This window comes from Chanos chanos, chromosome 7 (assembly GCF_902362185.1).
Source record: "Chanos chanos chromosome 7, fChaCha1.1, whole genome shotgun sequence".
Lineage (NCBI taxonomy): Eukaryota > Metazoa > Chordata > Actinopteri > Gonorynchiformes > Chanidae > Chanos > Chanos chanos.
Genome location: NC_044501.1, coordinates 18,007,694 through 18,032,340, shown reverse-complemented (window position 1 = coordinate 18,032,340; position 24,647 = coordinate 18,007,694). Strand labels below are relative to the sequence as shown.

Below are 24,647 nucleotides of genomic sequence, written 5' to 3'. Positions count from 1 at the left end.
CCTCAACTATGTCTCTGATTCTGCTGTCCATAAAACATGCATGTACTGCCACTGATTACAGTGGACGTACACACATACACACACACACACACACACACACACACAGGTAACTGCTGGTAACCACACTAAAATTATCATCTATTCTTTAGCAACTCGCAGGATAATATCAGTCTAGTCTGAGTTGTTGAAGTTGAAAAGGATAATAAAAACTCAAGATAGAGATAGACTTGAGCTTCCTATGAGGTTGGTGGCACAATGGCATGACGTGCTTTCCTAACATTCCTTTTTTGGGCTTCCTGTCACTGGGAGATGATACATACAAATACAGTTTGAATAGAGTATTCGGCTAAAAATCTGCAATAAGGAAATGTTGTGCATATATCTTATTATGTGTGTAAATATACATGTGTGTGTGTAGGTGTTACCCTGGCTATAATGGCCCTCAGAGATTGGTAAACTGCTGGTTGCCATGGCACTGACTCTGTTGGCGTGTGAAAGTGGAGCATCATCTTCATCATCAAATCCACTGCCGAACAGACTTCTGTAAAACACACACACGCAAACACACACACACGCACGCACACACACACACACACACACACACACACACACACACACCCAGTTCGGAAAGTTAAAAAGGCAAATGCAAATAGTGAGTTTACAGTTCAAAATTGTAAAACTAAAACTGTGTGCAAAATCAGATCTTTACTGAAGGAAACCCATGTATGCATAGCCCTATAAGAAGAATTCAAAAGAATTAGAATATGTTTTGTTTTCAATGAATCCATGTTTTACCCCTCTCTGAAAAATGGAGAACACAACTGTCATGATAAAAGCCCACGATAAAATGAATAAGTTCTGCGTAGGTTTGGGTGAGAAGTTCTCTACTGATGGTTAATGATAACGAAAGGCTCCCTAAAACATTTGATTGATGTGTGTGTGCAGTATGAAATATAGTGTTGAAATAACAGGGAAGAACTGAACACACATATGCACTGCACACACACAACACATACATGCTTGCATTGGGCCGTGTTCTGTTAGGGTCTTCAGATGAAATGATGAAGTGCGTTTTCTGTTTGGGGAAGTCTGCTGGAAGCTCCAAATCACACACTAGGTCCAATACGTAGTCATGGCCCTCAAGCTCCACCCACTGGGCCGGCTGTTTCAACAGCACTGACCAACCATGCCAGTTCTCTGCCACTCCCCTGCATGACAACAGTTGCCATGGTTAGTCTTATGAAGTCAGCATCCACTGAGACTGACAAAATGGCTAGATTTGTCTGACTAAATCTAAACCACTACATGACTAAATCACTCTATTTCATCAAAACATAATAAAACAAATTTGCTGCTCCAACAAACTGAGTGAAACAACACCACGTGAGCTTGCTCACATCTCCAAATCACTAACTTTAGAAACCTATGTTTCTGCAATGTTGCTAGCTGTTCCAGTCTAGGCTGGTTAATTTATGGCACCTGTATTGCTCTGTTGAGTGTTATGTCAGCTGTGAGACGCTGTGGAAACTCTCACCTGTGCTGTAGGATGTCTCCTGCCAGGTCCTCCCCACTGGTCCAGGAGTGAAGAGGGCATAGGAAAGACACTCCTGCATTCACACACACACACACACACACACACACACACACACACACACACACACACATACACACACACATTTTCCTTTCATCCTACTGGGGACCTTCCACTGACTTTCATATTTTATCTGTGCTGTTTTTCTGTTTGTTTTCTAGTAATGGTTTGAGTTACACTTTTTTTTTCTGAATGCCTCTCTCCGATGGTAGAGAGTGATTACATCATGCTTTAAAAGGCAGATACAAGACTCAGAGCCAAGCATGACTCAGATCTCAAGGAAAGAGTATCTCAGTACAGACATACTCCCTTAACACTATCACATATCAGCTAATCTGCTTTAACTCAGGCCAGCCAGGACACAGGACAGATTAACTAGATGATAGAATAGTTAGTGAAAGAAACACAGAGAGAGAGAGAGAGAGAGAGAGAGAAAGAGAGAGAGAAAGAGAAAGAGAAAGAGAAAGAGAAAGAGAAAGAGAAAGAGAGAGGGAGAAGGAGATGTAAGAATCAAGAGATATTAGAAATTTAACTGAAAGGAGAGAATAGAAAGGGAAAGAATGAACGCATAAATGATTAAATCAGTAAATGAAGTTCGAAAGAACAAATCATCTAGCTGAAAGGAGAGAGACAAGAAAAGAAAAGATGGGCAGATATGTACAGGGGAAGGAGAAGGACAAAGTCTGTGTGTGTGTGTGTGTGTGCATGTGAGAGAGAGAGAGAGAGAGAGAGAGAGGAGAGAGAGAGAGAGCGAGAGAGAGAGAGAAAGAGAGAGTGTTTGATTTAAAGAGGAGAATGAGGAGAATGTGTTCTACATTTTATCATGTTTTCTCAAATCATTGATTTTTTTTAGGCTGGGTTTAGACTCACCATCGAAGCAGTACACTTGTAGCACCATGTGGGCTTTCTTGCGACTGGCTGTCCACTCGAGCAGGGAAGGGGGGTATGTCCGCGCTGCCTCAGGGCCCAGATGAGACTTCTGCATCGCCTGCAGTAGCTTGTGCTGACACAATGCTTTAAAATCATTCAAAGCATAGTCTGACACAAACCTACACAAAAACATAGTGACACAGAGAGAGAGAGAGAGAGAGAGAGAGAGAGAGAGAGAGAGAGAGTGTATGAGACACAGAGAGAGATAGAGAGAGAGTTTGCGTGTGTGTGTATGAAATAGAGACAGAGAGAGAGAGAGAGATAATATGAGAGAAAGAAATTAGTGCAACACACAGAAGATTACACTGACACAAAGCTGTTTTACATTATTACTTCAGCAGGCCACTTTTCTCTCTCTCTACCCCTCTCCTTCCCTCTCTCTCTTTGTGTGTGTGTGTGTGTAAGTGTGTACTTGTCTCAATTGTCTTACTTCAGTAAGTATTTATCCATCCTCTTAGTTGGAGCAAATGAACTGAGACAGGCTGCCATGAGCAGCCAGCCTCGCTCTGCGTTGCCTTGGTTTTCATTCCGCCACACCTGATTGGCTATCTGAGCTAGGATTTCATCCCTGATTGGTGGAGTGGCAAGGCCCCTTTGAATGATGTAATTTCCAAACAGGTTCTCTTGAGCCCCATTTAGGTTCGGATCTCCCATAAAACGCAAAATCTGTGAAGCAGCAGAATGTGAGATTAATGTCTATTGTCACCAACACCATAAACTCTGGCTACTTTGTGAGGGGTAGATGGATGTCTTGAGACCAGTATTTGTGAATAGGAACCGTGGGTATTGCAGTTTAACGGTTTGTGTAGAAAAGTTTGTGGGTAATGAATGAATGTTGTTCAAAGCAGAAGTTGGTTTGTTATCTGGGCAATGTAACCTGAATTAATAGGTGATTAATGAGGCGATTATAGATAATGTCGTCTGCTGTACATCTCTGTTAGAAGGTGTTTATTAAGTTTTACCAGTATAAAAATATCAAGAGCATCTTGCTTCAGATCATCCTCCAGACGAGTTAGAGAAGATTCCAAAGGTGCTGTCAACATCCCGAACTGCAGTTCCTGTGAAACATACATACACATACCATGCAGTCAAACCGGTACACACATACACACACATACACAAACCCACACGCACCTGTACATGTGGCAATGCTTGTGAGTGTGGTACTCACTCTAAAGTTGGAGCGGATGTATTTGGTCATCATGTAGTTGTTAATATCTAGAGGCAGAGTGAGCTGAGGCTCCACCTGGACTGTGGGAGCCTGAACCAAAGCCAGGCATTCTGAGTGAAGCTGCCTACCCGCTACAGAGCAAAAACACACACATCAACAAATGTACACACACACACACACTGAGAGAGAGATAGAGAGTATCAAACAGCACTCAGAAAAGCAATAAAAGCTACTGTGTATGAGTTTAGGATGTACTGTTTCATGAGTACACCTACACACACACACACACACACATATATGTGTGTGTGTGTGTGTGCTATGGTAGGGCCAGTGACCTGCTGTAGCCTGCAACAATCCACCCAGTTCAGCAGGGATGACCAACTGAGACACATTCACCACCTCTCTACTGGCACGCTCCTACAGAGAGAGAGAGAGAGAGAGAGAGAGAGAGAGAGAGACAGAGAGAGAGAGAGAGAGATGGGGGGGTGCTGTTTATAGAAATAAAACTGTACATGACTTAGAAGTGAAGAGGTGCTGTAAAGGTTTTGTGGTCTGCTTAGTGTGAGAAGACTTCCGAAAAAAGAAGCCTGACATTTTTTTAAAACTCTGATTTCAAGTTTTCAGTGTTAGTGAATGAAAATGAGAAAATGAGCAGTTATTGAATGTCGTTTTACCATTTCTATCCTCATCCTCTCCTCCTCTGCTCTCCTGGCCAGAAGAAAATGATCCTGATTGGAAACATCACATCTCATCACATGAGTAAACAGGTGCTCTGCAGACCTCTTACTGGTCATTAGTGTATGGTTATGCTCTTTAGTATTGGAACCAGCACTGTGGGGTTGCATTACTTCTCTGAGATACTTCACATACCAAGTCTTAATTTTTGGATAAGAGGTAAAAGGTAAAGGGGGAGGATTTTCCTCTTTCATACGGGCTTTTCATAAAAACTGTAATATCAAAGTTTGTCAATGACCAAGTTTGCTGTACATGTCTTCATTCATGGTGTTCTCTCATACAATGAGATAAAAGAGGAGATAAAATGTATTTAATAGTTTAACGTTTTGAAGCTGCAATCTTTACCTAACAACCAATTTTGAAAGATAACGGGCAGCCAAAATGACATTCAATTTCCCCTTTTTAATGAGCGGAGGAAGAGAGTCCCTTCACTGGACATCGGCAGTCAAAAGAATGACCTTGTCTGAGGACAACAGGGCTGATGGTGGCACCTGGGACAAGCCCGTCACGGACATAAATCTGAGTTTATATCAAATCATATTAAGTCTTATTACCTTTACATATCTCTGGCAGCTGACGCACAGCCAGACGAGAGAGCGGAACTTGATCAGATTCACACGCCTTTGTGCAAAACGGCGCCTGTTTGAAGACAAAAGAGTGTAGATAAGCAAGTTGACAGCGCTCTGACCAGTTCACTGTCATCTGTGACGTGAGTGATGACTTGAGTGAGACAGCGGTTGTGAGTGTTACCTGGTGAGAAACCCTCGGCAGTGGGCCTGGAGACACATCATGTCCATGCGGAACTTGAGGAAGTTTTTGCGAACGAACCACATGCGGACGTAGCGTTGTAGCGTCATGGCTGCCACGTGCGTCATTCGATCACGCTTGCTCTCCAACAGCTGATACACATGCTCCTTGAGGAAGAGCTATAACAAAACAAAACAAAACAAAACAAAACAAAACAAAACAAAACAATGCTCAGATAATGTATGTATTTCTGATTCAGTCATTCTGGATCAATCCCTGTAATATCTTTCATCAGTAATACTCTTTGTATTCAACACCCTGATTTTAGCTCATGTTGTATAGCACAGTTCATTAGATTATTATGACATTATAGGAATACTGAGACAAAGTTTTGTTTCTCTGGCTTCACTTTCATAAATGAATATTTGAAATCTTGTAAAAGATACTGCTTTGTGGTAATGAATGTCCTGAAAAAGACTGATTTAGGCTCCTGCAGACATTAGCAGATGAGAGATGCATCCAATAGTGGCTCACCTTGGACACACCCACTTGATAATCTCCTTTTTTGATTGGGCAGAGTTTTATTAGCATATTGACACAGTTGTCTCCATCTGGAGGTGGAGGTTTTTTCAGTCCCAACAGAGCTTTGTACCTATGAACGCACACACACACACACACACACACACACACGCACACACACACACACACAATCACACACGTGCCTTATGTATACTTATATTTACTCATTTAGCAGATGCTTTTATCCAAAGTGACCTCCAATACAGGCAGAAAACAAACCAAGCATATAGCCATTAAGGAGTGAACTGTTGCATAAGCAGTATTAGACCAGATACGAATTGCTACACAATTCAGCACAATTGGTAATATGATGTGTGTGAAATTGTGTGTCCATAACCACTTAACCTCACCTGTTTAAAAAAACGTGGAAGAGCACTCTGATTGGATAACCTTCCTTCCTGATCTGTATGGTGTCTATAATTCCAGCATATCGCAGCTGAGTAGCAACCAACTCTGGATCAAACACACCGGGGTCCTAACACAAGGGATAGGTGTACAGACTCACAACAATGCACTTGATAATGAAAACACTACTGCTGTCTGTAAGGGACTTTGTGAATTCAATGAACTCTAAATACCTTATTGTTATTTGGCTTAATGCAGCGTACAAAAAATGGGTTACACCTGGGAGAAATGTTAGGGAACAATGGTAAATAAAAAAGATGGTGTCAGCAACAGTGGGAATATTACATGTCACTAAACAATCATTTCAATCAGTTCATTTCTTAAATGAACAGTTTCTGAAATTTTCAGTGTTGAAATTACAGAATGTTTGTGCGTGTGTGTGTGTCCATGTGTGTGTGTGTGTGCGTAACTGACTGTTCCATCTTGTCCAGAAGCTCCTGCAGTGAGTGCTGGAACTTGGCGGCGACAGTGGAGGCCTGATAACGGCGTGTTACTGAGCTGTTCCTCGAGGCCCCTTTCTGCTGACTCAGCATTTCAGCATGCTTCAGAAAGAGATTCGCTACCATCTAGAGCACACAGTCACACACACACACACACACATACCGTATCAAAATGAAACATGCATGCACTGGATTCAAAATGAAACATATTCACATTATGCTAAATACAGATACGTTACATAGCATTAGATACAGACAAAATATGTAATCAGTCATACAGCACTGATGAAAAATACTGACACAGATATAACACAAAACACACATGCAGACACACGCAGAAGCACAGACACAGACACACAGGTGCGCGCGCACACACACACACACACACACACACACACACACACACACACACACACACACACACACACACACTCACCCTGTTCTGGCTCTGCATAAACAGGTCTAATACTTCCTGTCGAACCTGATCATAATTCTTATCCAGGAATTTATGGACCTGAGGCCAAACAGAGACAATAATGAATTGCTTTACTTACACTGAATTAGATTTCTAATGAACTACAGTGTGTCTCAAAAAGAATGACACTTTCCTAAAATCCTTGGAGAAATTTAAAGTCAAAAACTTTGCCAAATGCAAAAGTTAATATTTGGCAAATCACAAAGGTACATATTTCATAACTCTGTGATTTTTTTTTCAAAAGTACTTTACTTGTATTGTATGAATATAACATTGCAAACACGATCCATTAAATAACTGAAATAATTATTTCAGCTAAGTCAGTTCTTCATGTAAAGTCTGCTACCACTGGTCTACAACCTCCTACAATTGCTGTCAGTACCTGGTAGGTCACTCTCCCAGCATAGTGCTTCACACTAAACTCTGGAAGAGGCATCTTTGGCCTGGAGTAGAGAGGGTTGTTGCCATGGTGATAGTGGCACTTCTGAAGGAAGGTGTGGTCAGTGGCCTGAGGTATGACACATGAAGATGACGAGTAATTACATGGACAGAACATCAGATTTTGTTGACAGAGGCAATGCTCTCTCTCTCCCTCTCTCTCTTTCCCTGTCTCACGCACACACACACACACACACACAGACTCACACAAGCACAATATTCTGGTTTATACTGATCACACAACACACACACGTGCGCGTGCGCAATATTCTGGTTTGTACTGGTTATCCTTGTTATACCTATGTTCCTATGTTCTGAAAAGAAAACTAATGTGACAAAAATGAAAATGAATGGACAGGGTCATTGTGGCCAAAAGTTTGAGGGTAAATCTATAAGAACTTTTTGTACGTGTGTGTGTGTCCTGGTCTCTTTCACATCCACCAGACTGAGCAGACACAGAGCCGAGACAGAGTGAGATTTACTGTTTGGTACCTGAAAGATGCTTTGTTCTGATAATCTGGCATACTAGTGTGAAAACACAAATTCATATCTGCATATGTGTTATTCTCTGTATCAAAACATAATGTTCTTGCTCTTTTTCTCAGGTTGCGAATGAGGATCAACTTGCTCGGTCAGCCGAGGACGCAGAGTATCTCATGAGGTTTAGCGGAAATAAGGTCGATAGACGCCTGATTGGACAATCATTGTCTAATCCCCTTGTGTGCACACGTAATAAAGTCTGCTCAGGCTAGACTGTGCAGACTTTCTCCCGAGTTCTACTGTAACCCTGATACCTGTGGGAAGCCGCACTGGTCGTCGAGGATACGGAGTATCCCATGAGGCTTAGCAGCGATAAGGTCGATACACGCCTGATTGTCACCGAAAGTCAACTCTCTCCAGTTGATTTGTTCTCGTATGTACTCCTCCTACAGGATGAGAAAACAGAAATTGTGTGTGTGCGTGTGTGTGCGTGTGTGTTTGTATGTTTATCGGAGGCCTTGACATCATGATTCACTGACATCACTAGGTTCTTTTTAGCTTCAAAACACAATTTCATGATCTGAACAAATGTGTCTGAAGATGTATAAAACTGTAAAAAACGTAAATGGCCAGTTTTAATCCAATGCAAGTGGTGTCACTCCAGTTTGGCATGTGTGTTTAGTGAGTGTGAAGACCCTCTCTCACCTGCTCCTGTTTAAAAATGATTCTGGTGAAGAAGAACTGCAGGGTCTCGTTGGCATAGTTGATACAGAGCTGTTCAAAACTGTTATACGTCAGATCCTGGAAGATGTATAAAACACTTATGTATTAGACTGGCATGGCACACGTTTGTAGTTACATACAATTACAGTCTACGCGCAGCGATCCTGTGAAACGCTGAAGCAGATATGTTAACGGTGTATCAGGTAACAGTCTCAGATATACAGTGAAGTCCGTCCACACTCTGCATTGGCCATTTCTGCCCTCACATCCTTTCTCTGATACCTCAGACTCTTCACTGGCTTCATTCACACAGTTCAGTGAAACATATCATAATATCCTCACAGACAATGCTGAGACATGTAGGCTGTTTGCCCAAACTACAATTTGAAAACAGTTTTCAACTCCTATTGAAAAAAAAAAAGATGCATACTTCAACAATACACACACTTAAACACAGTTAGAGTCAAATTTTACTTTTAAATATATCTTAAGTCAGTTTGTCCATTCATATGTATTACCTGTATATTACAGGTATTTTATATAGTATTTTTTAATTGCATGTCCATGTGTGTGCGTGTAAGTGTGTGCGTGTGTGCGTGCATACTTCAAACCCATATATATCCAATATGGATATGGACAGAGCTTCATTTCTGGGATAGACGCGCCCATTGATCCGCTCTGTTAACCAGTGAAAGAGCAAGGAATAGAGGATCTTGGCAACTGCATCTCTGCAATGTAAAAAGAGTATATGTATGGTTCATTCAAAGCATGTAGCGAGGGTTTGTTACACAGATTACGCCACACTAGCATGTGTTTATGTGCCACACACCTGGCATCCACAGCACTCTCTACTGTTAGAGGAGTGTAGATCTTCTCTCTCATCGCCTCCTGCATAAACAGCAAACCATGCTTAAAATCAATCATTCAGTCAGTCAGTCAATCAATCAATCAAGAAGTTTCAGAAATGGAATTTTCTGTCTCATTCAAAAAACTTTAGAGGCAGTGACATTCCTGCTCTGGAGTTACTTGTTTCATCTCATGCATTTTGTAAATGTTTGGATCTTTATATTGTATTTCGAAAAACTGTGACCCAGAAGATGGGGTTGACCCACATCCCACACATACACACACACACACATACTCACACGAACACTCACTACATGGAATTGATAGTCCTGACTCTCAGCTGAACCAGGTTTGGGAAATGTGTAAACACAAGCTTGTGGCCTCATTATCACACAGCTTTATTATTATATCAGTAAGATATTCAACAACATACGTACACACATAAGAGCCAGCAAACTGCTCACTGCTCTGAACACTGATCTTTGAGGCACTGATAGAAAATGACTGGAAGGATGTACTGCCCCTTGTAGAAAAAGTGGACTTTCACAGGAAGTGAGCTGAGTTGAGTGGAATAGACGCCTCTGGGGAGCATTTGGTATTGAGTGACGTAAAACTTTGATTAATAATCCTATGGCAGCTCTGTGTGTGATGTAATGATAAGGTTACCTGGCAACCACATGATACTGGGTGTTAATATTACCCAAGCCGAGAAGCACCCCCTGATTGGATTACCGTGGTTTCCATAGTGTAAAGGCCACAGTAATTAAGCTTTGTTACTGAAACCCATTTGGCAAAGACTTTACATATCAGTGATAACATTCTCTCGGTCTCCTTCTGTTTTTGTTCCCGTGTGATTTGGACAGAACTAGCAAATTACTTAAGACTTTATCAAGCACTGTTATAGTAACTGTTAGTATTTTTTTATATTTGTGTAATAAACTTGTGTTGAATAGCCTAATTTTTCATTTAGGAATTGGTACATTATGGTAAACGGCATATCTGAACTGTTCCACAACAAAGCTATGCTTCTGAATGCATTTTAAAGATAACTGTTTAAAGTTTCCCATTAGACTTTTGATTCTCAGGTGTGTAAATTATATCTGCTAGTGTGTACAAGACTGTGTGTGTGTGTGTGTGTGTGTGTGTGTGTATGCGAGTGTGTATGTGTGTGTGTGTGTGTGTGTGTGTCTGTCCATATGTGTGTGTGAGTGTCTGTGTCATACTGTAACTTTGTAGGTGATGGCTCTCTGCAGGCCCTCAGGGGAGATCTGAAGGAGCTCCGCCACCACACGGATCTCCTGAGCACTCACTACTCCAGCCGTCTCCTGGACCTCCGTCTGACAGAAACAGAACAGTAAAGATTTACCTGATCCCTTCACTCTTCACTGCCACTGTTCACAGGCAGCAGGATTTTTGGGATGTCATTCCCTGGGAGTGCATGTTTGTGTGGGTTTATGCGAGAGAATACCAAACCTCTAGTCTTTGGAAGAAGACATTTCCCAGGTGAAGTATAGATGCCAGAACTCTGAAGATGCTGCTCTGGTCTTCAGGACTGAATTTCAGGATCTCCATGGCACTCTGTAACCGCCTAAAGTCCTCACAATCATCCTTTCCCACGATCTCACAGTTACCACCCTAACAAAACACAACGCAGTCCTAACGCACAGACGACGCTCACAGAACACACGTATGATTAACACTTCATGTGTCCAGAGTGTTAAAAACATCATACTTCATGAGTTCAGTTCCATATTAAGGAATTGTGTTAAGATCAATAGAATTAATGATGGACAGTCCTCTAATATGTAAAAATATGATGAAATATAACACATAATAAAAACAAAAGTTATCAGAATGTACCAGACAGTTCCTATTTCTGAGGTGTTTTTGGAATGGCCTTAAGATATTCAATATATCATTTGGAACTAACTTGCAAAGAACATTAAGGAAAGGCCAAAATGAAGTGTCTGTCTTAACAGGGCATTAGGTCAACACAAGCCTCCAGAGTAGCTTCACTGTGCATTGACCGAGATTCTGCCGTTGGAGCAATGAGACACCATTTTCATCACAGGATGAGGGTCATCGCTGAGAATGGCTTTGCACTTATTGGCATTTACTTTGCCCTGTAAGGGGTTTCAGTAGACCTAAACCATGTCAGGAAAATGCACTGCACAGCACAGCATAGCCTCAAGAACCATTCACCATGGGAGACAAACACTGCAGCTTATAGATTTCCTCTGGCACTTGCTGAGAACAGGGTGAGAGATGACCATATTTGACCATCTGACATCTGTGTATTTTTTTCCTACTGCCTTACTCTCAGACTTTATTTATTTATTTATTTTTAGAAAATGCTCAAAATATTACCCTATGCCATGAGTGTACCCCATTTGAGAAGCATTTTACTCAGTAGCTGAGTTTACATGTGTACAGATCATGTAGAGAGATATAAAAGATAAAGACAACGTTGACTTGTATCTCTCTCTCTCTTTGGGAGAGAGAGAGAGAGAGAGATAGACAGAGAGAGAGATAGATAGATAGATAGAGAGCTTACCTGATTTAGGTAAAAGTAAGTTTCAGCCTCCTGGAGGTAAAAGGCCCTTCTCTGGTGAGTTGGTAGACCAGCCAACAACTCATAAAAAATGTGATAATTCCTTTCATCTTTGGCCTGAGAAAAAAAATGCACCAGCAAACAAACAACATCTCTTTCCCCTCTTTAACCGTTCAGCAGTCACAGTGCTAACACTGATATAAAGAATGTAAAGAAAACCTAACTGATTACAAATAGCACAACCTAACGCACTGAAAGATAAAGGAACATGTTACATGTGTTATATGTAACAGTTTTATGGAGACAGTTATCTAATTACCTTAATTATGGGGACAATTATCTAATGATCTCATTAACACACGCACACGCCTTCCTACCTGAAAAACGATCCTGGACTTTTCCAGTAGATACTGTGAGGTTATGGCACCACTGATCACTCCCCTTCATCAATAATTCAGCCAATAAGAGTGTAAGATCAATCAAGAATTTGTAAGGGACTTGTCAATCACAAATGTACACTCAAAGTAAGACTGATGACTGACATTTAAGAGACTGAGCATTAAAAAAAATCTGTTGAGTTAGTAATCAAACCTGAACACACACACACACACACACACACACACACACACCCTCCCTGTCTCTCACAAACATGCCCTCGGGGTCAAATAACAGCCACACTGGCCTACTTTCCCACAAGGTCAAGTATACACATACAGAGATCTAGTTCTCCAGCCCTGATGGGTTCAGCTGACATCTAAACACCACAGAAACACTGGGTAACACTTCACTTAAGACCAGCATGTATAATACATTATCAGGCAAGAGTAAAACCTGCTATAAACAGCTAGAGCACCTCAGCGCTGGCTCATTGTGATTGCGTCTCATTACAACAGAATCTAAAGCTGCAGAGGGATTTAGACATAAAGGGCTACAGCGTGCAATTCATTCATTATATTACAGCATGCAATTCATTCACTGTAAAAACAATGACTCAGATGTGCTTATTGGAGGAATGACACATCAGCAGATATTCATGTCATATCTAAGGGAAACATATCTCAACATATAAGCTTTAAGAGAAGGACATCTGCCTTTACAAAAGGTCTACTCCATTTTGACCAATGAAGACAGATTTAAAGGGAACTAAGCCATTTGACTGCACAACAAGCAGATATCAGTAACAATTGTTTTATTGACAGCTGACTCTGATTGTTGGACTTACTCTTCCAGAAAGATCTCCACAAATTTCCCAAAGCGACTCGAGTTATCATTCCTGACTGTTTTGGCATTCCCAAAAGACTCCAACAGTGGAGTTGCCTCTAGAATCTGGAAATGTTCGACAATAGTTAATACATTCGAGTGCAGTTTACTGATCTATTGTGAATTTTCATTTTAAAAAATCCAAAAGACAGAGGTATGTTACCTCAATCTGAATGATGGATCACACAACAGTGAATGCAAGGTAGACAGGAAGAAAAATTAATCATTAATCAAACTTGAAGAGTAAGCAAAAAGGCACCTTTAAGAGTTCATGAATTTAGAATGCTAATCTGTATATAAATTACTTATAGGCTACCTGTATTGTCTTGGCTAAATTAAACGAACGTGTCTATTGCTAAATGAAGACAACTTTACTGACAGGCAGAGGTGTGACAGAATTTGTACGATATATAAATGTCTATGTGCAGGTTTACGTGTGAGCTTGTATTTATGCACAGCGTGTTTTAGGTAGAGAACACAGTACCTGTTGTGTTATATTCCTCTTATGATGAATGGCAGTTAGGTATCTCAGAACAAGTTTGGTGGACTCTGTCTTCCCAGACCCACTCTCCCCACTGTCACACACACGAGTAAGAGTGTAGCATATAAGCAAAACAAATAAAGGAATACACAGAATATAATAAAAGTATAGTATATAAAAAAACAGCTATATAATGCACACAGTTTGGTAAGAAAGCTTAAACCCCTGCAGGTTTCTATAGAGTAACCTGACACTCACATAATAAGGTCATCACAGGGTCATCACACTCACATAATAAGGTCATCACAAGTCAGTATGACACAGCTGATTTACAGAACCTTTTTCCTAAAAAGTTGGATCTTTCCTCTAATGGCTGTTAATCGATAGTATGGTTTAAAGACTGGAAAGTTAACTGCACAAACTGCAAACAGGGACACACTATGCTGTACAATAATATGCACACATTCATGAATATTAAATCAAATTACACATATTGCAATTCCGAATAACTGTGTTGTCATACTTTTTCCATTTAAACCGATCAGTGAGAAGATAAGTGCAGTTCATCTGACTTCAGCATTTCAGACTTCTGCTTTACCTGATAATGATACACTGGTTTTGTTTGGCATCCATCATAGTCATGTAGGCGACATTTGCAATCGCAAAGAGATGACTGTAAATAATAAAACGCGCGCACACACGCACACACACACGCACACACACACACACACACACACACACACACACACACACACACACACACACACAAATAAAAAGCAGGAATAACAGAAAACTTAACTATGCAAATTACACTAGTGAACACTAGTTAGGTTTGAAGTCCTTTAATCCAGTACTCGATCACACACTCTCTGTCTCTGTCTCTGTATCTATCACACACACACACACACACACACGCACACTCAAAGACGGAGCTCTCTCATGTTACATGCTTTAATATACACTGATTTGAATATGTTTCTTACTGTTTGGCTTGTGTTCAGAAAAGGCTGGGGAATCCATGATGCTGCATGTACCTTACATGCACATGTATACATTCCATGTACAGATAGTTACATACGTACAGGTAATTACATACCTGTATGTTTTACAGTCCTGCTCTGTTCTGCAACTAATATGAATGTCCTTGAAATGGTATAATTATGTCACGCTTTCCTGTCGAATGCCTGTAAGTCTTGCCCACACACCAAAAGCTTTTTAATAACTGCTGTATTTACAACGTACCATGAAATGTGTGAACAAATTAAATGTTACTAAATTAAGTCACTCTTGACTCAGTCAAGGCAATAAGCTGGTATTACAGCTCTCCAATAAATTTGAGCTCTCAGGTTAATTAATGAGATTTTACAAGTGAAGCTCTCCCCCAATCTCTTGGATAATGTCAGTGAAAGGGAGTAACCATGCAAAAAATGTTAAAGGTTGCATGGATATCATCACATCTGACAGTCCACAAGGTACACAGGATTGTCAGCTTTTTAAACTACAACAAAAAGAAATACCATCTACCATCTATATCTATACCATCTATATCTATCTATCTATCTATCTATCTATAGATAGATAGACAGACAGACAGACAGATAGATAGATAGATAGATAGATAGATAGATAGATAGATAGATAGATAGATAGATAGATAGATAGATAGATAGATAGATAGATAAACAAGCAAAATAAGAGGGTAATCAAAACTGTTTTGTACAAATAGTAGATCATGTAGTACAGATGAGTAGCTATGTACTAGTTGTATCTTGTGCACTTGTGTCTTCTGTACCTGTTGTCTCTTGTGTACTTGTTGTGCCATGTGTAATTGTTGTGTATTGTGTACTTGTTGAGTCTCATGCACTTGTATTGTGAATAATTGTTGTGTATTGGTACATGCAGACTCACGGTGGGTTCTCCCCTAAGCCATGGCCCTCATACTGTAGAACTGTATCTGTGCCATAAATGTTGAAGAGCTTATATGGGTTAACCGACACCAGGATACTGCCAATGTATGTCTGTAAAGTGAGAGAGAGAGAGAAGGAGAGAGAGAGAGAGAGAGAGAGAGAGGTAGGTTGGGGGTGGAACTGGAAAATCTGAATGACGCCTCATCACATTGTCTCCACAGAAGTGACACAAAGACTACCAACTACCAGAAGGAGTCCTTACACATTTACTAATGAACCGTGTTCAACAATTGGTTGCTAGAACTGTTAATGGAGGTATAGACTATAGACAGACAGACATGACCTAAACTGTCATGCACTGTAAGGACTAAAACTAACGTTGGTATAGTTGTTCTCAATCAGTACAAAGGAGGTTTATACTGGTATTTGTAACTGTAACTGTGCTTGTGTCCTCTTATAACGGCTGTGACCTAGTTTTGAACCCTGTTGCTCCTGGTGTATTTCTTCTAAATATGCTGACTCACATAGATAAGCTCCCTCTCAAAGCGAGTTTTCAGGTTCATCAGCACTGTACCCTCAGTCAGCTCTCTGGAGACAAAAAAAAGTAAGAATTAAACAGCGCCTCTTTTATTACGGACGATACTGGTATTAATAGGCAAGGATATGTTAATGAGGACAACTGGTGATGTTATTTCATACTACGTGTGTCCAGAGCATTGTTTTGTGTGTGTGTGTGTGTGTGTGTGTGTGTGTGTGAGTGTGCTGACTGACTCCATCTCCGTCATGTCTTCAATTCCATCAGCTTCTCTCTTCTCTCTGTAGCTCATAGTTGGTAGACTCCTGATGGAGTACATCTGCGTGCCAAAAGAAGAAAGGGCTTTCTCATACTGTACAAGACAGTCTAACACTGTATAACACACATAAAACAGTGATTTAACTCAATCAGTTAATGTCTCATTACTAGGCCAAGCCAAAGGTCAGAGGTACATTAATATGGAGAGCTTATCAGCTGTTGCCACGGTAACTTGAGTGCAGTTATAATCGTCAATCAGCATTGTACATCTAATAGGACATCTGATGTTGTCACTGACTCTATGGCTAAACCCTAATGGTGACAGCCGTGCTTGTCCAGGTGTATTGTTCTCACTCATGGCCCCACAGACTTTCAGCCTCAGTGATTTTCGCTTTGCCAAAATGCTGGTAAGGCAATACCGGGCTCAGATGAATGAAACCAAATGCTTATCTATAAATCGTTCTGACATACAGGAGTATTGTGACATGAAAAGGTGAACTAGCATTATCTTTCAGGTTTTATAAACTGCCAAGGTTGTATGATTTAAAAGTTGATTACAAACCAGACATGAACAAATCTAGACACTGTAAAGTTACTAAGACAAGGCAATACAGGTGCTATCTGAAGTCCATGAGAAAGTGTGTGTTTAATAATGACAACTTATACTGGAGACCCCTGATTAAAGGATTAATTTTGTTCACTGGTATATTTCTTTTAAAGTTTTCCCTGTTTGTTGTTTCCTTTGAGGAAGTCAAGAATTTCTATGCGTTGATGAATTCATTGCTTTGTGTGGAACTGACAAATAGCTTCACTAATTAGATTGCTTGCATGGTATGTTTACTAAAGGAAATTAGAAAATCAGAGAAGATGCTAAATTTGTCAGAATCACCTAGACTTAGGTGCTTGAAATCATGTTTCAAATATTTAAGCATTCTAAATTATATTGTTATGTTACACATTGCATCTTAACATGTAGTATAAACGTTCATTTTCAGAGAGTTACCCTAACTATCTAAGCATAATAGACTTAGGTGAGTTACCTTGTCATACCACTGGCCAACTGGCTCTCCTTCCCGGTCTGGTGCCCACTGTGCTTCTGACTGCCCCATCCCGGGGGGTGGAGGAGTAATATGGTCCATCATGTTCTCATCTCGGTACATGGACCACTTAGTGAGGTTCTGCACCGTTCCATGGGGTAGAACCTTCTCAGAAGCCCAAACTTCCTCTGCACTAGGACCCTCCCATGCATTTTGGGCCCAGTGCTGCTCTGGGCCGTGTCGCTGTGGTGATATGATTGCGTACGTGCCGTCAGGTCCCACGACAACTTGCCCTGCTTCAGTTGTCCAGGTGGACAGCCCTGTTGGAAGCTGGTATGAAGCTCTCTTCAAGTGAGGGTTTTGCAAAGCCTCGCTCAGGTAAGGTGTTGTCCTGAAGTTTCTGGTAAGGACTGACCCGTCTGGCAACCGATAAGTAGCACTGCGGAGATTTTGATTCAGGAGGGCATCGGAGAGACTTGGATTGGTTTGTTTTTGTTTCCTAAAATCTGCTAACAAGACAGAGCCATCTGGCAGTCTGTATGTTGCATCACGAAGGTTCTTGTTTAGCAATGCGTCTGCAAGTTTTGGATTTGTTGGTTTATACTTCGCGTATGGTGATATGACTGATCCATCAGGAAGCCTGTAGGAGGCATTCCTTAGGCTTTCATTCTGGAGGGCATGGGACAGATCTGGGGAGGGTGGTTTGCTTCTTGGGTCAGCGCTTATAATAGATCCATCAGGTAGCCTGTATGTAGCATTGCGAAGATTTTCATTTTGAAGGGCACTCATTAAATTGGGAGAAGTACCCTGGTATGTATCATTCTGCAAATTTATAATAGATCCATCAGGCAGCTGATAACTTGCGTTTCTCATTTGTGGGTTCCGAAGTGCATCAGACAAATTTGGGGAAGTGGACTTGGACTGATTGTAGTCTGTCATTAGGATTGTGCCATCCGGCAGCCGGTAGGAAGCATTTCGTAGATTGGGGTTTTGCAGCGCTCTGGACAGATCTGGAGATGTTGGTTGCAGTTGTTCAGCCGTTATAATTGTGCCATCGGGTAACCTATAAGACGCATTTCGGATGTTCTGGTTCTGAAGGGCTCGGGACAAGTTTGGAGACATTGGCTTTTGTTGCTGTGGATCTTCCATAATAATAGTCCCATCTGGGAGTCTATAAGAGGCATTCCTGAGATTTGGATTCTGCAGGGCACGGGACAGGTTTGGCGATGATGGCTGCTGTTGTCTAGGGTCACCGCTGATTATGGTTCCATCTGGCAGTCTGTAGGTGGCATTTCTGATATTTTCATTCTGTAATGCTCTGGAGAGATGAGGAGACATGGATTGTTGCTGTCTAGAGCCTGCATTTATGATGGTACCATCAGGAAGTCTATATGATGCTCCTCGAACTTGTTTATTCTGCAGTGCGTTGGCAAGCATTGGTGAAGTAGATGGATCAACTATCTGATTCCCGTGCACTATCGTCCCATCTGGCAACTGGTAAGTAGCATTGAGGAGCTGAGGGTTGTGTAGAGCATCTGAAAGTATTGGCGATTTTCTGGGATCTTGCCCATATGCAGTCATTGTAGGAGCATAAGGGGAAGGGCTTCTGTGCAGTGGTGATCGATAGGATGCATTACGAATGTTTTGGTTTTGTAAGGCATGGGAGAGAACTGGAGATCCCCGCAGGCCATAAGCAGGGGCATACCTTGAACCCCTGCGTCGTAAATGAGTCCGGTAGGAAGCATTTCGGACATTGGGATTTTGAAGAGCATCTTTAAGGAGGGGTCCAGGGCCTGGTTCTTCTATATAATCATACTGTGTCACTACAGGTGAATAAGGTGAACGCAGTCCCTGTAAGGGTGACTGGTATGAGGCATTACGTAGATGAGGATTCTGAACAGCACGAGACAGCATTGGAGAGGATGGCTGTGCTGGAATCTGTTCAAAAGCCTCTACTTCAGGACCATATTGTGATGTGGGTCCTAAGGGGGTGATGTATGATGCACCCTGAAGGTCCGGATTCTGTAAAGCATTTGATATGAGTGGGGAGGTGGGATCCATCTGCACTTCAGCGGCATAGGGGACACCAGGTCTCTGTAATGGTGAAGTATAAGAAGCTGCACGGAGCTGAGGGTTTTGCAAAGCATTTGATAAAAGAGGAGATGCTATCTGTTCTGGATATTGTTCGGGTTCGACCATTTCAATGGCACGAGGCGATGACGGTCTTTGCAAAGGTGAGGTGAAAGATGCATTTTGAATGCTTTGGTTTTTCAAAGCATGTGCTAACAAAGGTGAAGATGGATGTCCTGTGGCCTGCTCAAGCACTTCAGGAGCATATGGTGACATGGGTTGCTGTAGAGGAGATGCATATGATGCATTACGAATATTTGGGTTTTGAAGGGCACTTGTGAGCACAGGGGAAACAGGGTGATCCATTGCTTGGTAAAACTCTGTAGGGACTTGCTGTGCACCACCAAAAGCAGCTTGCAGCTGAGGATTCTGTAGGCTACCAGAGAGCAAAGGGGAGGGAGGGGCGTGAGGGGATGCAGCCCGCATTGGCAGAGGTGAGCCATGTTTAATGGGTGGGTGCGGAGAGGTCGGTCTGGACAGATGCCTAATGGAGGGTTGCGGAGATGGGGGCCCCACTCTTTTTAAAGATGGCTGAGGAGAATGTGGCACCATTCCAGGGCCTCTTCTCAAGGACTGACGGGCCATTAATGGGCGGCCACGACCAACAGGTCTCTGCGGGTTTCGCATGGGCCCAGGAGTGCCTGGAGGGAAAATACGGCTCTGTTCCCCCATCCTCATCCCAGGGTGCTGTCTTGAGAGCTGAGGAGAAGCTCTAGGGTCTTGGGTTACGACTGACCTGTTGCTACGTATGGAAGCTCTAAATGGGGGCACATTTTGGGTTGGTGCTCCTGAGCGACCCATCCGGCCAGGGTAAGGTTTTACTGCTCCCATTGGAATGTTGGGCCTCCCCATTCCCCGCATCTGACCTCCAGGTGACCCCAGTGGGGGTGGGTCTCTCATAAGGCGAGTAGATCTACGCGACAAGGTGGGTGAAGGGGATCTTCGACCCTCTGGAGAGAGTGGTCTCTGTGATTCTGGTCCTACTGCAAAACTTCTTCGTGAGGGGCTAGGTGATGCTCTCTCAGAAGCAAATGGGGACTGAGGCCTATCTGGTTCTCTTTGCCGAATGCTCCCCATGGGGCGCATATTCATCTTTGGGGAGGGTGGAGGAGATGGTGAGCCATGGAGCTTCCTGGCTCCAAAAGGCCGATGAACCATAGGTGGTGGCGATGTTCGAGGGCTTCGTTGTCTCACTGAGGCACGGGGCGATTGTGAAGGACTTCGTCTGCGAAAGGAGCCACGAGGGGAAGGTGGGGGACTATTGTGCATGGAGGGAGGATAAGAGGGCATTTGACTGCTCATGGGCTGCGGGGCCTGCCTAACAGAAGCCTGGGGCTGCATATGTCTTGACAGGGTGGGAGAGGTTGGGGGACTGAAATTTCTGTGCCCTTGTGGGGAGGGAGATCGCTGTGCGAACCTATTCAGGGGCATAGTCCCTCTTGGCATCCCTGGTGATGGTGGTGCTTCCATGCCTCCAAAACCACGTATGGAGGGTTGTGGGGAAGGGCTTCTTCTCAAAGGGGACATACCCGTAGGCCGTATAGAGAGTGGAGGGGATGTATGGGGACTTGGCCTCCTCATTGGCAAAGGAGATTGCCTGACATTCATCAGAGGCTCACCAAAACCTCCTGGTGCTCCCACAGGGGACAGAGGCCTCTGGACGGCGGAGCCCATAATTCCCATCGATCTCCTGCTAGGTGTAGGGGAAGGGTGCAGGTGTGCAGAAGGAAGTCCACCCATCTGTACCATGGGCGACATGTGTGGAGACAGTCCCATACCTGGACTGCCAAACCCTTGGGACATGTTAGCATTCTTGATGAGCATAGCTGTTGGTGTAGGAATCTGAGGCATCACAGGAGGAAGCATTTCTTGTTGGTGCATAGCCTGAGGAGGAAATGCATGGTCCCCAAGTACTCCAGTGTCATAGAGCTGATTCTCATATTGAATCTCTGACATCTCTTCTAAATCAGTTTGAGGAGGAGGTGGTGGAAGCTCAACATCAATCCTCTCTTTTCCAAAAAGCTTGACCTGAGGCCTTGGAACCCTGAATTCCATATCACCTGCAATGACCGCTGGCTCCATGGGGAAATGCCCAAACTGATCGTCATAAATTCCATCCACTTCCTCACCTTCCAAAATATCATGCATGGCATGGCCATATGGCTGGTACATGTCATAGGAAGACTCAAGGTATGGCGAAACACCTGCTTCACTATAGTTCATTTGGTAGTCCTGGAAATATGGATCCTCATAAGGACCGTATGGATCCATATTTGAGTCTCCTGGAATGACTGCTCCATAAGGGTCGTCATAGATGCCTTGCTGATCATCAAAGTACATAAGCTGATCTTGATCATAAAATTCCATTTCATTTCCATACATGGAATACTCATTTTCCATGAAATACTGCCCATCATCATAGTACTCCATTTCATCACCGTAGTACATATCCCCTGGTTGCTGCTGTTGTTGACTATAATAGCCCATGTCCTCTGGGTAGTAGCCTGCCTCCTGGTCAGGATATGGATTATGGTATTCTGTGCCATCATCATAATACTCGACTCCATTTGGGAATCCCATCTGCACATCATAGTATCCATCTTCCAGCTCATAATACCCCTGATCCTGGGAAGGCGTGTCGTAATAGTCAGCCATTCCTTCATAATGATCATAAGGCTGCACTGACCTTCTTGAATGTCCTTCCATACCTGCGTATCGTTCATCATATCTGTTATGGCCCCTCTGCATTGACTGTCTCCTGAATGCTCCTCTTTCTGCTCTGCCCTGATTGTAATGGTCATATACACCATCATCATGTTCATAGCCATAGTTGTGATATCCATGAGGTCCTCTTATGCTGGCTTGTCGGTGACCACCGGGAAATGTTTGTCTTTTGCTGCCTGATCGTGACCAAGGATCATAGTCTCTGCCAAGTGAACTCTGCCGCCCCTTTCGTGAGATGAACCTTTTAGTGAGCCAGTTGGTTGCAGCAGCTATCTTTCCCAGCAACACAGATTGGTTTTTGAAATCAGACCCAGCTCCGTTTTTCCTACTGAAGAGGCCTTTGAAGAACCCTGTTTTCTTTTCTGGTTTGGAGTTGCCACCCAGTCTAATGAGCATGTATGACGCCTTCTTTTTTGGTTCACCATCTTTGTTTGCGTCCTTATCTTTCTTCTTTTTCTTACTGGCTTTGAAACGCATCATAAACCTGGAAGTGTGCTTCAGGACCGATTTTCTCCTCTTCTTTTTGGCAAGGCGGTGCTTTCTTTTGCCGAGGCCAAGGAATAACCGGGAGGTACTCTTCAGTCGCTTCTTGGAATTTCTTCTCCTTCTAAACCCAGAAAAGCGCATGAACAGTCTAGATGTGTTCTTTAGGCCTCTCTTCTTTTTCTCTTCTTTTGGAGGCTCAGGAGGAGGCTCATGTTTTGCTCTCTTTTTCTTTCCATCCTCTTCAGGTCTGGATTTTGATTTGTGACGAGCATCTTTGGATTTTTTTTTACTTCTCCCATCATCCTCCTCATCACTCAAATCTTCTTCGTCCTCCTCCTCTTCATCCTCTTCCTCCTCATCATCCTCATCTGAATCACCACGTCTTGATTTAGACTTTCCCTTGGCTGCTTTGCCTTTGGCAACATCTTTCCCACGGCCACGGCCACGTCTACGTCTGTCTCCATCTGATTCATCTTCATCCTCCTCCTCTTCACTCAAGTCTTCATCCTCATCTTCCTCACTCTTCATAGGCTCTCCATCTGATCCTTCCTCTGATTCACTCAATGCTTTCTTGCCCTTGCCTTTGTCTTTTCCTTTTTTCCCATCATCCTTTCCTTTACTCTTAGAGGGCTCCTCTTTTCCCTTCTTTCCACCTTTCTTATCATCCTTTCCTTTCTTTTCATCCTTTTTGTCATCTTTTCCTGTCTTTTTGTCATCTTTTCCACCCTTTTTGTCATCCTTTCCCTTCTTCTCCTCCTCTGCTTTTCCCTTACTTTTCTCTGGCTCTGGTTTTCCTCCTTTCTTAGCGGCAGATTTTGAGTCACCCTTTTTGGTTGGCATTTTGTCCTTCCTTTAGAAGCATGCTAATTTATGCTTCTTCTAACCACAACATGACAACAAAAAAATCATCTTAAAACAATGAAGAAGGGGTTTTTATATCAAACTTCACCAAAATGAATTAAATAACAATTAATTAAAAAAAACCAACCAAACAATCACAGGGACACTGCCACAGATCCTGCCTCGAGTAAAACTTGGTGATGCAATATAACTAGTAACCAGTGCAGTATGGATAAAGATGGATATATGGATATAATTTCTTTAAGAGGTTTAATGTAAAATTACAAACAGCACATTCTTAAGTTCCCTCAAACTACTATTGAAGTTGAATGCAAAAAGATAAAAAAATTACTTCTTCTTTTTTTTTTTTTTACCTTACCTTACCTTTCCTTGAGCTGTCCTCACGCTAATTTTAATACTGAGAGGTTGCTGACGTTTGTGGTTCCAGTACATAAATCTCTGTCCACATGGCTCCTCTCTACCTGGTTAAGGCAATCCACAGAGAGACTTACATGTGAGTTTTAGGATGAAATCTTAAAGTTTAGTCCACATATAAGACTTCTCTGTGTTTCTGTCTATCTTCACACTCATCCACTTCTCTCCTTCTCACTCTCTGTCTTCTACTGAGAGCCAGACACAGAGGAATCACTTTTTCTGCTTGGCAGGAACATCCATTAAACGAATTAAAGAATGAAGTGAAAAAATTGCAGATTCATCTTCTGAATGTCCCTTCACAAGAGAGTTAGCCAGTATGTGTATGTGCGTGTGCGTGCATTTATGTATGTGTGTGTGTACCTCTGCGTTAGTATAGTTGCAGGGCAGTGGAAGGAGCCTTAATTTGTCAGCTCTACTTGCCTTGGTGTAATTCTAGCTTGGGT

The 24,647-nt window shown here is 42.4% G+C and overlaps 1 protein-coding gene across 1 annotated transcript in view; it reads right to left on the bottom strand.

Annotated features, from left to right (window-relative positions):
* myo15ab (myosin XVAb) overlaps positions 1-23,769 on the bottom strand; it is a 41,192-nt gene extending 17,423 nt beyond the window's left edge. The window contains exons 1-34 of the mRNA XM_030779018.1: positions 17,593-23,769; positions 16,531-16,613; positions 16,284-16,347; positions 15,761-15,870; positions 14,451-14,525; positions 13,856-13,946; positions 13,535-13,540; positions 13,334-13,437; positions 12,489-12,552; positions 12,115-12,228; positions 11,034-11,195; positions 10,784-10,897; positions 9,544-9,602; positions 9,319-9,442; positions 9,107-9,118; positions 8,697-8,702; positions 8,306-8,437; positions 7,456-7,581; positions 7,035-7,112; positions 6,573-6,724; positions 6,332-6,377; positions 6,104-6,228; positions 5,709-5,826; positions 5,178-5,353; positions 4,982-5,066; positions 4,367-4,420; positions 4,028-4,109; positions 3,693-3,823; positions 3,484-3,579; positions 2,952-3,187; positions 2,462-2,640; positions 1,535-1,607; positions 1,017-1,208; positions 459-541 (exon numbers count right to left, since the gene is read on the bottom strand). Of these exons, the coding sequence (XP_030634878.1) occupies positions 459-541; positions 1,017-1,208; positions 1,535-1,607; positions 2,462-2,640; positions 2,952-3,187; positions 3,484-3,579; positions 3,693-3,823; positions 4,028-4,109; positions 4,367-4,420; positions 4,982-5,066; positions 5,178-5,353; positions 5,709-5,826; positions 6,104-6,228; positions 6,332-6,377; positions 6,573-6,724; positions 7,035-7,112; positions 7,456-7,581; positions 8,306-8,437; positions 8,697-8,702; positions 9,107-9,118; positions 9,319-9,442; positions 9,544-9,602; positions 10,784-10,897; positions 11,034-11,195; positions 12,115-12,228; positions 12,489-12,552; positions 13,334-13,437; positions 13,535-13,540; positions 13,856-13,946; positions 14,451-14,525; positions 15,761-15,870; positions 16,284-16,347; positions 16,531-16,613; positions 17,593-23,769 (9,529 nt within the window). The remainder of the gene's footprint in view (positions 1-458; positions 542-1,016; positions 1,209-1,534; positions 1,608-2,461; positions 2,641-2,951; positions 3,188-3,483; positions 3,580-3,692; positions 3,824-4,027; positions 4,110-4,366; positions 4,421-4,981; positions 5,067-5,177; positions 5,354-5,708; positions 5,827-6,103; positions 6,229-6,331; positions 6,378-6,572; positions 6,725-7,034; positions 7,113-7,455; positions 7,582-8,305; positions 8,438-8,696; positions 8,703-9,106; positions 9,119-9,318; positions 9,443-9,543; positions 9,603-10,783; positions 10,898-11,033; positions 11,196-12,114; positions 12,229-12,488; positions 12,553-13,333; positions 13,438-13,534; positions 13,541-13,855; positions 13,947-14,450; positions 14,526-15,760; positions 15,871-16,283; positions 16,348-16,530; positions 16,614-17,592) is intronic.
* Between the last annotated feature and the right edge of the window lie 878 nt (positions 23,770-24,647).